This window comes from Hylaeus anthracinus, unplaced genomic scaffold (genome assembly GCF_026225885.1).
Source record: "Hylaeus anthracinus isolate JK02 unplaced genomic scaffold, UHH_iyHylAnth1.0_haploid 4, whole genome shotgun sequence".
Classification (NCBI taxonomy): Eukaryota; Metazoa; Arthropoda; class Insecta; order Hymenoptera; family Colletidae; genus Hylaeus; species Hylaeus anthracinus.
Genome location: NW_026535289.1, coordinates 2,623,290 through 2,637,275, shown reverse-complemented (window position 1 = coordinate 2,637,275; position 13,986 = coordinate 2,623,290). Strand labels below are relative to the sequence as shown.

General features: G+C 36.0%; 1 protein-coding gene across 4 annotated transcripts in view; it reads left to right on the top strand.

Moving 5' to 3' along the window:
- The window catches only part of LOC128894515 (BAI1-associated protein 3), a 187,712-nt gene that overhangs the window by 165,778 nt on the left and 7,948 nt on the right, over positions 1–13,986 (top strand). For 2 of the 4 annotated variants that reach the window (XM_054156293.1, XM_054156292.1), the window contains 5 exons: positions 1,295–1,336; positions 6,092–6,234; positions 6,702–6,918; positions 7,507–7,581; positions 8,112–8,225. In XM_054156293.1, the coding sequence (XP_054012268.1) occupies positions 1,295–1,336; positions 6,092–6,234; positions 6,702–6,918; positions 7,507–7,581; positions 8,112–8,225 (591 nt within the window). The remainder of the gene's footprint in view (positions 1–1,294; positions 1,337–6,091; positions 6,235–6,701; positions 6,919–7,506; positions 7,582–8,111; positions 8,226–13,986) is intronic. The other 2 variants (XM_054156294.1, XM_054156296.1) reach the window with 2 other exon arrangements.

The window sequence follows — 13,986 nt, the reverse complement described above, 5'->3', positions numbered from 1 at the left end:
GATTAAAAATGTTCACTTTATAGCTCGCGACGATGCAAAATCAAAGCACACAATCATATAACACATGACTATATTTTATTCACTGTTTTGTGAAGCTGTATGTGCTATGTTTGGCTTATATGCTTTATTCAAGACGTCGATCGTGTTTTTTCATGTAAGAAGAAAAAATAGAATTCATAAGGAAAAAATGCATTCCAAAGTTTTATAAACAGTAGGCTTAATTGTTGTTAAAATTATACATAAAAAATGTACAAAATATGTAGTTGATAATCGGATCTAAATGGAATTTATAATTGTATTTTAGAGAATTTTAAATGTTTTACGTGTTTATATAATTAATTTCTCTCGTCATCTGCGAATTCGGTCGACGTCCTTGCATCGAAATAAATACAAGACATATTACTCTTTATGTATAGGGTGTTCCGTTTGAATACTTTTCATCGGGACAGGGTTTCACGTCTGTTAGTATTATTCAAGAGACTTTTAAGCGAAAGTAAGGAGCAATGCTTGTTGGTTACATTTTAATTTTTGGATTTGGATCACCTTTAGAGAAGCGTAAATTAAAATAATTAATATTAAATTGATATTGGGAAAGTTAGATATAGACACGAGTATAGTGAATAGTATTGTAATGTTTTCTAGTAATTTCATTGAATTAATTACTATTTTATTACATAATTAATGTGTTATTGCTAGGATACATTAATTATGTTGTTCGTTCAATATAATGCATTAAATGTTTTCAGTCCATAATGAATTAATCATTTCTATACAATGTGAAACACTTCATTTAATAATTCCGAAACATTCTATTCAATATTTTCAAGTACACCCGTATCATCATACAACAATTAATATAAAAATAAAATGAAATTGATTGTATATATTTTTTATAGGATCGATAATTAAATATATCCTTACGATAGTGTAAGATCCATAATTAATAAATCTGGCTGAGAAGTTTATTATACCTGAACTTTAATTAAAACTGAGAAACATTGGTTCTTCTCTAACGCTTACAAGCCTCTTTGTTAATGCAAATAAAAATATTTAAAAATGTTTAACTGAAAAAAAGATGTCCAACTAATAACGATCCTAGTGTTTGAAGGTTTCAGTAATCGAAAGCATTGAGTGTTCTTTGCACCAGCACCAAATTGACTGATTGACCAGGGACACCCTATAAATAAACAAATCGCAGTGACCTGAAGGCCAGGTCGAATGGAAATCGGACGACGAGTTTGAAATGTCCGTCAGGTCATCGCGATCTTACTGTACACGAGATGTTTGTTCATAGCTGGCGGAACACGTGGCGAAACACATGGAGAACACTTCCGAGGTACTTTTTCATCGCCACCACGAAATGTTAAGCCCCCTTTTTTCTCTCTATCTTCTTTCTTCTTCGATCTCCTTATATATGTGATAACTGAATTGTCGTATCGAGACGTCCCTTGCTTTTATTTGCGTACGTTCCTTTTCGATGAACAAGTATAATCGAATCGAAACGATTGAAAACAAAAAAAAAAACACAATTGTTTTATCGGAGCTTACATTTTTCCATTGGGCGCAAATAAAATGGAGGGCTGTTGATTAGCTGGTAGCTTCGAAACGTACTACACCAGTGTTTTCCAAACTTCTTTAGTCGTGAAACACTTTACGTCTGCGATAATAGCATTTATTAATTAACTATACAGTTTACATAAAGATATTATCATAATAATATCATATTATAAATTCTTTTTGCTTTCAATCATACTTTTGGTACAAAGGGTGGCAATCTTTTAAATACATTAATTTACACTAAACTCTTTGTATACTCTTCGTTTAGAGAATCTAAACATAAATAAATAGTAACTTCACTAAGAGTGCAAAATAAAAATTTTTAATTTACAATTCATATTGCTACTTCTGTGTAGATATGCAGACTTATTATTAATCCATGCCACAATAATCATAAGCGAATAAAAATAATAACAAGAATCATGATGCAATAAATTCTAGAGTTTTTATCATTTCATATACATAAATTAATCTCTTCCTAAAACTATAATAGATAATCAATAATTTTGAGTGACTTCCCTGGGCCCAATGTAAATGATCAATGCTTCTATAAACAATTAAAAAAAAATAGTGCATTTCAGAAATACACCAAATTTCACCCATTTTTTATTTTTGTAATAATCAATCACGATTTTCACGAAACACCTGACCACGTCGCACAGTAACTAATGTTTCGCTGAACATAAGTTTGGGAAACGCTGTTCTACACCAAGAGTTACTTGTAAATATTGTTTCCTCTCGAGTTTTGTAGCGAGGAATTTTAGGACGCCCTGGAGTTGTAGAGATCTAAAAGGGTAATCCCACGAAAACTTATCTCGCCAGGACACAGTTGCTTACGTGGTAGAATTAGTCCCTGTTTAGTGGACGACGCTTGAATTTTAGGAAGTTGCGATGTAGTCTTTACCACTCGGTTAGAACTATGAATAAGTATTAACATGTTGAGGACGAAACGTGTAAGTAGGCACACGCATGTTGCTGTATGTAATTTCGTTGCACGCGAAGGTAACGTTCGCGAAGGATACGATTTGATGAGAAATTATTTTCGTAAAAATAAGTTTCGGACTTGAGAAATATAATAATATGATTAGGAATAAAATAGGAATATGGTTTAAGAGAGGACACCGCGATAAGGAGCTAAATATTAAGTGTAATTCGTGACTTTCTTATACAAAGGACAAATTTACTTAATTTGTTTTAACTTTGGAAATATTTCAAGTAGGAAGAAAATGTATGAACAATTATACACTAATAAAAAAATACTTTTCTCTATAAAAATTATTTGTTTACATATTTTGTATATTCTCAAAAGATTAGTATTATGCATTAAATTCTGAAGGGTACTAGCAATAGAATGATTGAAAGTGTGGTGTTTTTTGATAAATTGACAATTAAATCGACGAGTAATTTTTCATGAAATCTATTTCTGCGAACCTTGGATATATTAAGGAGCCACGATACGAAGCATGATGTTGAATTTACTTTAACAGCTTCATGTTTCCAATAGAGATGGACAATCTTTATTTAATCTTTATCTAAACAAAAATTTCAAGTTTCGAACGAAAGATAACAAAGTTTCATTTATCATCTATCCAACAAAAATTACCTCTTTTATCTTCATTCAAATAATGTATCGTTATATATATTCGAAGCGAATGTACTCGACAAATGACAGATTAGAATATCTATTCAAAATAAAAGCTAACTCGAGATACTTTTATTCGGTCAAATGAATATTTTTATTTGTTATTCACCAAATAAATTTAATTCGAATGGTTACAATTACCTAATACTCGTTAAACAAAGATATCTGTGATTATTCGAACTCTTCGAATAACGAATGAAGAAAAAATATAATTCCTTCATTCGATTTCTTATTTAAACAATTTATCCCTTAAGATTATGTCCATCCCTAGTTTCCAACAGGTGTACGCGACACGTCACACGTTTTGCACGAGTTTTGCACATAATTTGGTAATTGCATGGAAAATACATTCAATCTCTGCATGCGCTCGGCTGTACGGCAAGTGACGCATCAGTCGTCGTTATGCACTCGTCCACGTAAATGAGTTGAACTACCTACAAATACAGCAATACTGGAGAACAATTTCATCGTCACTCTTTATCTCCCATGCAAAATACCATCTTAGCTTAGAAAATTGAATTTGTAATGATGAAATTAGATATTGGACAAAATTGTATTTAATCTATCCAAATTACTTTATGCAGGATCTACACAGGAGATCAAGGGTGCCGATTGATCTTTCTTCTGCACTTTCGACAGTTTATTGTGTTGCTACAGGGATTTTAATGAATTTTGTAAATAATTGGTAAATTACATAATATTGTATGGCTTATTCGATATATATCGTTTCGTAATATCTATATAATATTACTTACAATAGTAAAGTTAATTGAAAGTAAAATTAGAAGTGCTTAAAGTGGTACAAATTTATTATCGAAATAATTGTAAAAAACGTATTCAAAGAGTTATTCGAAATCTGAAATGGATAGTTGAAGTAAAAATTCTTTTACTTATTATATGTAATGTTTACTTTAGAAAAAATCTATAACAATCCTCATAGCAACGCGATAACACCCACCGCCGCTTGAACGTTTCTCTATAACCCTTAATTAACTTTTCTCTATTAGGTGTCCACCACTTTTGAGCAAGTTTTCATGCAAACAGCACTTAGGGCGTCTGAATTCTTCCCTAGAGCGTCAAAAGTGTTTCCTTTTTGTTGGAACTATATCTTCAAAAATATTTAATATGCAATTTCTTGTCATGAAAATAATGTATGATTATTTTCATCTTCCTCTAATGTAATCTGTCACAATGATTAATTAACCAATTCAGATATCTCAACCATGGTTATTATTCTATTTATCTCTACAAATGTCGTGGTTTTTAGAAAATAGAAATTGTTACTATATGTTCCAAATTTACAGTTAATTATTTTATGACGTACACACATACATATATACACATGACCATATTTGACATTGACGTGTAAACTCCATCATTTTTAGTCGGATCAACTTGAAATTTTCTGGATATATTTTTGAAATGTAATTCAAGAACATACTAAAACCGTGATAGTGTACATAAAAAAAAGAAGAAAGTATTTCTTTATATAAAAAATATAAAAGAAATTTCGAATGAATTCTAGCTCGCTGTGCGCCGTTTCGAAACCCGCAAAGCGTCTATTGTATTCCTCGTTCACCGTTTTACCATCTCACGGTAATTCGTTTGACGCGCGAGCAGCTTCACAGAGTTCCATGCGAATTTCGCGATGGAATTGCGTTTATCATCTTGCGCGGCGTTGATGCGCGTTTCCTGGAAACGCGTGATAACGCTTTAGAAATCTGTTTTACAAAAGGTGTCCTAGTCACCGTAGCATATCTTAATTAATGAATAGTTAATAGACTAAGAAGAGTTTATCAAGTTATTTTGAAAATAAATTGATTAATGAGGAATCCACTCAATATTGACGAAAATTACGAGTCCCTTTCCCATAATTTTAATATTAGTTCTCGTTATACTTTGATCTTTGTACTAGAGTTTCATTTGAACTTAAAACTTTACATATTTGTATGCCTAACTTGAAAATAGAACTCAAGGAAAATTTGTGAAATAAGCGACGTTGAAATTTTTCAAGTTTTGTAGAGCAGCCAAAAATATGAAACATCATTTCTAGTTATGAAAGCAAGCTTAAATGACGAGAATAACTTTTTAATGAAGCAGTAACATTCTAGAACGTGCAAAAATATTAAAGCCACCCTTCAACGTGAGGGTGAAAAACATTCAATTCAAACGAGGGATTAAAAATACAAAATACATTTAAGTATATAAATAATTGTTTTAAAGCCTTAATCTTTTAAGAAATATTATAAAATCTTTGATCCTTTTAATAATCTTTCTTGTAGAATAGGTCAAACTTTAATAACTGAATATTTCAGAGAATAGTCATTTTACAATGCAATTAGATCAATTCTTTTCTATTCGAAATTCATTAATGTATACAATTTTACTATAAAAGCTGTTGATTCTATTTTTTTAAGTGAGACGTTTGTCTAAGATCAATCCTTAGACGTATGTCAATACCCTTGAAGAAGTTACAAAACATTCCAACCCATTCAATACCCCGTAAAATAATATTCGAAAATACATTCAACCCTTAAACTTAAATTTGTTTAGCTCCACAGAAGTATACATATCCTTTACGCATGACTGCTCTAGAAATTTGAACAGTTTCGTTCAAATCGACTCTAGTTCTTCATCAGATGTTCCTGACTTGTATCAATATTTGCAACAATTATAAGTAGACAATTACTCCTGCTCAGTATTAGTATTTGCAGTAATTGTAAGTAAAAGAGATTCCTGCTCAGTATTAGTATTTACAACAATCCCGTAGTACTAAAACTTGCGAGAAGTGAAAAAGTGGTGGAAATGTGAAACGACTTTTCAAAGCATTGGTAGAACTGCCGCACTGTCGATCGTGTTTGGCAATTTAATCTGAAGAAATGTGTTCGATAGATGCAAACTGAGCTTGGGGCAAGGGTCACCACCGCCTGTCTTCAGCTTCATGGTCAAAATGCGGACGAATATGTGCTACCACCGGGGGCGGAGATAGGAACACCGATGTTCGAGCTCTACCTGGCTCTTCAAGATTTCGTAACGTAATTATCAGTAATATTCTTACCAAAGTATCATCTAACGTAAAAGTAACATAGTAAAATATTCGAGAAAATGAAAAATGAATACAAATTATTTATGTTAAGTAGCCTCGTAATTTGGACATTTAATGTTATTTTCTTTGGGTCGCAAAGAGAGCCCTCTTGAAAATACTTCTTTTATGTAATAGAAAAAAATTAGAAAATATTTATACGATCAATATCGTACAATTAGAAGCTTCGATTAGTCTTTTTATTTGTGAACCTCGCAATTCATTTTTATTTCATCTCAAATGCTTTTTGTAAATAAATTCGATTGCTTCTTGAAACTAAAAATATCACGAAGAAGATGGTTTATGAAAATTCATGAAAATTTCACTAATTATACGTTTTGAGACTTGAAGAACTTGGAAATAAAATAGATTATCAAAGTATGATAATTATTCCGACTGAGGGGGAAGCATCAATTTCAGTATGAAGGAGAACCTGCCACCGTCCGACCATAAAACTTTGGGGATTTGCTCGTATTACGAGTGGTTCAGACCGGCTGTCGACAAGTGGTTGGATCTCGCCAAGCTAAAAGCGATCCAGCGTGTCAGAAAATCGGCTGATCTTGATCGAATCTGCACTGGTGAATACATAGTGAAGCACTGCACGTCCGCCATTGATGTCACTGCTTGCTTATATCAGGTACATCGACAAAAGATATTTAAACCTAGTTCAGTGGAATAAACCATACATTCGATGCATTTTACAAGTAAAAAATTGTTTAATTCTTACAGCAGCACTCCTAACAGATTGTTAGATAAAAGTAATTTCTATAATAGACAGATAATAAATTCAATATTAATTATAAAAAGAAACCAGAGTCCATGTAAGGAGAGTTAACAAATATTTGAAATAATTTACTCTGTGACGTAGGTGTTATTCTAAAACGTCTGACTATTGAAATATGATATAGTATGTTTACATAAATGGATACGTACGACGATAGTTAAACATTTTCGGATAATACATATGTATGTCACATGGTAAATAGTTCAAATATTTTTATATCTTTTTTACATGAAGTGTAAATTTATATATACGTAAAATACAATTCATACTTTGTTTATTAATGAAGTTTTAATAGTCATCAAATACATAGATCTGAAATGACAGTCAATATTGTTTTTAAATATATATTGTAGTGTTCATTGACACTACTTCATTGAAATTAAGTTAAGTTTATCAAAAGGATGAACAGCACATTTTTCTAACTCTAATAAATGCTTCCAGATCAAAGAGTTCTGGAAAAAGTTGGCCTGGCCAGATATTCCTGGATCTTACAACTTGGTCCTGAAAGTCATCGATGTGAGTACTACGATTCTGTATATAATAGATATAGTAAAATTTCAATTAATTTCATGTTCTTCTATTTATTATTTCTTCGTTGGTTCATATATAAATAATTCAAAAATTCCTCAAGTTATAAATAAAAAGTTCCAACTTTGACCAGTTTTAACAATTATGAAATGCTGAAACTCAGAACTTGGTAGTATATAAAATTATCAAATCTAGCATATAGTAATTTAAAAAATGATTAAATTTCGTATTTAAATAAATCATAAAATCATTGAATCTAATATCAATTATAAAATTATGAAATTACATATTGTGACATATATAAATTTACTAAATCTGGTACATAATAATCTGATTTAAAGCTACCCCTACCTTTACTCCACGTGTACAGATTAGAATTAATATAATCACTTCAGCGAAATGCTCCTTCCAAACCCCGTTACATCAAAGCATACTCCGTTTTCAGACGTACCCTTTCTCGATCCGCTAACCATATCGAGTTTTGAACAGTTTCTCCAAGTTTTCCATTTGCATTGCAGGCGATATGCAGCTCAGCGGCGTATTACGCGGAGCTCACTCACCAGAAGCTGGCCGACGCTGGCTATTATGATGACCAGACGCCTTATAAGACTACTGACGAGGTAATCGCTCAGGTAGAGACCGCTTCGCAATTTGTATGACACAACACTGCTTCGCAAACTAGCTTTAGGTGTCCCCCCAGAGCGTTCCACCACGCGAATGGATCACGTTTCTTCTTGAGTACGCTTGAACATTACGCACTGTGCCTGGCAAACTGTAGAACATTAGCTCTGCAACTGAATATCGGAATGGCGCAACCAAATGAAAACATAGAGCAGCTTACAAGCATGGACAACGCTGGGAGGTGCCTTAAGAAAGAAAATTACATTAGGAGGCTAAATATATTTTATTTAATAACGAAAAATTTGCTTAATTTTTGTACACTTTGAGAATATTTTAAATATGTTTGCCAAGTACATTTTGCAATTTGAGCCACATAATACTTGACCTCCTTATGTGGTTCCCCTCTTTATTACAAGATAATGACTAATATCGAATTTAAAACTTCCTGTTTGAGATTTTTCTGCTACTCTTACTATTTTTGTTCAATACAGATGAACATTTATTTGGGCGCTCTTTAAGTTGCGACGAAAGGTATAAGCTACTTGTTCCGTTTACAACGCGATTGAAATACGCGAATCCGCGGGGTTGTAAGGCCCGTTAATATGAGTAGTACATCGAAGACTTGGAACGTCGCACGCCAAGTTAATTTTGTACGACTCGTTAGATTATTTTTGAGGGTTTTGAAGATACTCATAGAAGAGCGTGTGAAATACTGACTTCCGTGATCGACCTCAGGAACCTCCTTAGCGAGAGGGTGGACTTCCCTTTCCTTTCGCTATTTCCCAAAACACACCCATAGGATCCTGTTTTGGTAGGAGGTCTTTGGTGTTGCCAATCACGGAAGTCCTTCTAAAGAGAAGAAAGTTGCAACGCCCTTGCTTCATTCTGCCCGTGAAATCGATTTTCTCAAGGGCACCAAATGTGCAAGGCGCGCAAATGCTGTAAATCTAAGTAAAAGATTTGCGTTCGGTTCGGCGCGTGCTGCCGCGAAATAAGGCAATAAATGGTCAAACTGTAGGAAAACATTTGGTCGGCAAATGCTTGACAACCCTACAGTTGGCCGCCGCATGGTCAGGATGCCCCTTGGCCCGAAAGTTCCGAATGTACCCTCTTTTATGACTCTCAAGTAAGCACTGAGTCGTCTTACCTGAGAAGTCGTTGAGGGTCGAGATGGTCCGTTAAATCTAGAATGCGCAATACGCAACACTACTTATCGGTGGTGAACGCTTTTCATGGTATAACACTCAAGTTTGGATAATAGAGAAATAGTTAAGATTCTTGATGGTATTGGTGCCACCAATGTGTGTATACAAACACTGCAGATGCCTATTCGCATTCTAAACCTAAGTGTATATGATTGACATATTTATAACTTTTTCTATTTCTTGATGTCATCTCTTTCCGTCGTGCTTGATGAAACAAACTAATATTACTTTATTTTCTATCTATTCATCATTGTGTCTAAGAAGTAACACTTCTTACATCATTCTACGCACCCATTTTTTTTTATGCATTGTCAGTTTCATGTGGTAAATCTCTTTTGGTATCGGACAAGAAATAGTAAAAGTACAATTACTTTTAAAGGACAGTTTGTTTAAGTTCCTCCCTGATTACGTATGAATTTTAAGCATCACGACGTCGCACAGTGTGATATTTCAGCGATCTAGCTGGACAAAACTTATGTGATCAAATATCTCGGAAACTATTAAGTGTAGGAAAAAATGTTGTAGGTGAAAATTGTGTATCTTTTAACGACAAATTCGCGTATATAATTAGATTTCAGAAAAATTTATTTTTATAAATTATGTCTTAACATTAATACATTTTTACTGCAAAATGTTAGTCAATTTTTACGACAATTTATGTATGCAAACTACAGACCAAACTACGGAATATGTATTTTCTGACATTTTGTTTTCTTACATTATGTTAATGCAATAATTCGATAATGAAACTTATCATGACCTATTGTGATAACGGGCATATTTAATATTTTTAAAAGGTTTAAGAAAAACTCTTATTAGCCTCGGTCTTAAATCTAATCGATTCAGTGAGGTATAAAGATATTAACTCCATTCGCGACTCAACACCTAGTCTTCAAACCTATTAGGGATCCGTTCCTTTTCTCAAATGTGTCTGTTGTGTTCCAAGGGGTGCTCAATTTGCAAAATTAAATCTTTATTGAGCCACTTGTGGTGTCTTTTTAAAACATATTCCCTATTCCGACAATCTTTTTGTTATTTTATATTTTCATTTTGGAAGAATGATCCTTCATTTTTTTTAAATTCAATTTCTGAATTGTCTTTGACATTATTGACATTCAATTCTTCAGTAATATATTTCGAGAATGTTTCCACATTTTTAAATTTTGGTTCCAATTCTATAAGTCGAAAGTAGTGGAGCAACTGTGTTGAACTTTGTTCGGAATATAAACGCGATCGTCTTGTAATCGAGATATTTTGCGGGAGATGGAAAGTCAGGGTACGGGTCGCTGGAATGAATCAGGCCGTTTCAAAAGCTTAAAGTTATTATTATTAACTACCAAACAAAGTTATTACGAATGTATGTACAAGGGAGAGTAAACTAAAACTAGAGATATTTTTCGGAGGCGTCATTTACCTTACGGAAGTCTATGCAATATCTTGGCTTGCCGTCTTTTTTCCGGGCTATTACCACTGGCGAGCTCCATGGGCTCTTGGATGGACGTACTACTCCAGCTTTAAGCATTTTGTCTAATTCCGCGGACATTATTTGCTGTTTTGCCGGATTGCATGGCCTGTGACGTTGCTTGATCGGTATTTCGGATTTTAGCCGGATTTTGTACGTTATTAAAGGGGTTACTCCTTTTACCTTGGAAAATAACGCCTTTTCGGATTTCAATAGCCTTTCTAGCTGTTTTTTTATTTTCGGTTAATAGATCCGTTAGACTCTGAAGGTTATCAACTGCGCAGATACTTGGCGCTCTGTTGATTCCCGGTTTCAGTTCACAGTCGTTTATTAGGACTTTATGTTAAGCCTTTGTAGAATGTCCATGCCCAGCAGTACGTCGCATCCTAGTGTTCCCATAACGAAGAATGTATGCTGCAATGTTTGCCCTAAGATCTTGATTTCTCCGGTTGTCGAGCCTGTTAGTATTGTCTCTCTTCCATCGGCCAATCCTGCATGCCATTGGTCCGATACGTACGTCCAACCGGCTGTCTCATAGTGATGACGGGTGTGGCCATTGACGAATGAATTTTTTAATCCGGTGTCTATAAGTGCCAGGCACTTACGGTTTCCTACTTCTGTTTCGACGTAGAATCTTTCTGTTTCTTGGGTCGGCTTCATGTTGGGCCGGCCCTTACATCGTTTCCCAGCTTCGGACAGTTGCAATCCCGTGACAGTACATTGTCTTTTCCACACCATGAGCAGAATTTGATAGGTGTGTTTCTACAGTTCATTCGACTATGGTCTCTTTTCTTACAGCGCCAACAACATTCCTTACGGTCGTAGGCTTTCGTTACGGTCATTGTCACGGGTTTGGGAACTGGTTTAGATTCCCTTGTCTCCTTGTGAATCTGACGGAGTCTCTAGTTCCTACGCTCTTTGTACGATGTCGTTTATATTTCTTATTTCGCCTCGCCGTATGTGTAGCCGATATACCGCCTTCATTTATTAGTATATCGTATCTATCTGGCGTTCGGTATCGTAACCTCCCCTACGTCTCATTAACGTTGAGACGGCGAGAGTAAAAGAGCGTATGGATTCTCTTGCTCCTTGGCGGCGTTCAGTAATTTGGCGGTCTAGATTCCGGAATTCGTTTAGAGGCAGGAAATATGCACGTAAGTTTTCTTGTACGTCTCTCCAGGTTATAGGTTCTCCTTTGGTAGGTTGCGGTACCACAGCTGAGCGTTGCCTCTCAAGAGTTCTGGTAGTCCTGTCAGCAGTTGATCATCGGTGAACTGGTATGCCTTCTGGAGTTCGTCTACGCGTTCTAGGAAGGTATATAGGTTATGCCCGTCGAAGTGGCATCTCCATTTCCTCATGGATTCCAGAGTCCTGACGTCTTCTGGTACCGGATTCCCGAGCATTACGATGCGTTCTATCTGGTTGCTCGTTTGAGCCTGGTCGGTTGCGGTAATGCCCGGTTCATTCATGTCTTCGTCTTTCATCCTTGCCATGTCTTCATCAAACCCTACGGGATCTGGTGGTTTGAATCTGAACTGGTTTTCGTTCTGCCGTACGTATTGTACTAGACGTTGGCGTAGCGTATCTACGTTGCCGGATGTGTCCAATCCATATTTCACCAGTTCTTCCAGATGATCCTTCCTCTTGAGGTTGTAGACCCATGATACTCCGACCATCTGCTGCATTCGCGGTGGAATCGATTGTTTACAATAGGTGTCAGTGTAACCGCTGTATCCTAACCAATACTGTACCTAACTTCGTTCGGGTGTCGTTTTGCAGTCGCAAACTTACTATAGAGTCTCTTTGAGTCCCTGTTCGGGCGCCATGTAACCGAGGTATTTTGCGGGAGATGGAAAGTCAGGGTACGGGTCGCTTGAATGAATCAGGCCGTTTCAAAAGCTTAAAGTTATCATTATTAACTACCAAACAAAGTTATTAAGAAAGTATGTACAAGGGAGAGTAAACTAAAACTAGAGATATGAACTACTGTATCGGATCCTTACTGTTAGCCTGAAACATAATAACCAGAGTACTGTATCAGTAAGTTTTCGGTGGTGTATCGTTTGGGTATGTGCGGGTACAGGTACTACCCGATTTACAATGGTCGATTGTTCCCTTAAAGGTGGAGCACCTACCGCTAGGGGTACAATTGCCGTTTGAACGACCAGGCACCGGAGCGCCTAGTGGCTGGCCGGTCGGATGTCTCGCACGCGGATCGGGTAGGTGTGTGCGGACGGGGTCCGCACCGCATACCGTGAAGAGGGCAGGTTGGCGAGGTTGGCGAATCCTGGAGCGCCAGGCATTCGGCAACTACTGCTTAATGTTCCGGTTATGTCGCGGTCGCGGCGCAGGATGTCCCGTCTTCTTCACGGTGGAGCGCCTACCGTGGAGAAACTGGGAACTGCTCTTCGTTTCGACTACGGGGCGCCAATAGTCGATCCTCTGGGTCGAGAGCTCGCTGTATCCTGGGGCAACAGGGCTATAGCGAGAGTCAATTCGTTGCGTCGTACTCGGGATATCACCTATTAACTGGAGGCACCTAGCTAGCAGGTGACTGCCCAAGTCGGAGCACCGAACAGACTGTGTTCTGGCTTCCCGCGTACAGCCTAATATACCCGTATCCCGCAGCGGTGCTCGCGTCGCCGCGGTTGCACGCGCCGCTTCGTTCGCGGTCACGTTTGCGCGAGTATGCCGAGGATGGCCGGGGTGCGGTAATCGAGGGGTACTCGTCACAGTCTCAGAAAATAAAGTAATTCGAAACTGTATTTTTTTATTTTTGTAATAAAGACATATTGTAAATATAATACCAGTAAACAATTTTGACAAGATCCTCCAATATAAACTGTTACAAAAGTTTAGAAGGCCAATAAAATGAATTTTGAAGAAAACAAAACGTGTGAAAATATCTTGGAAGACATACAAATTTAATACATCCACCCAAATATCATTAGAGGATACTGGTACAATGCAGTTGTGAATTGAAGTCAAGCGAACGATACGCGTCCATAGGATGAAACACTGTGTGCTCGAAGTTCAGACCCTATTAATTAATAACTATACCTTATTTTTTGGAATAATATTTACATTTTCTGGTGAAATGGACAT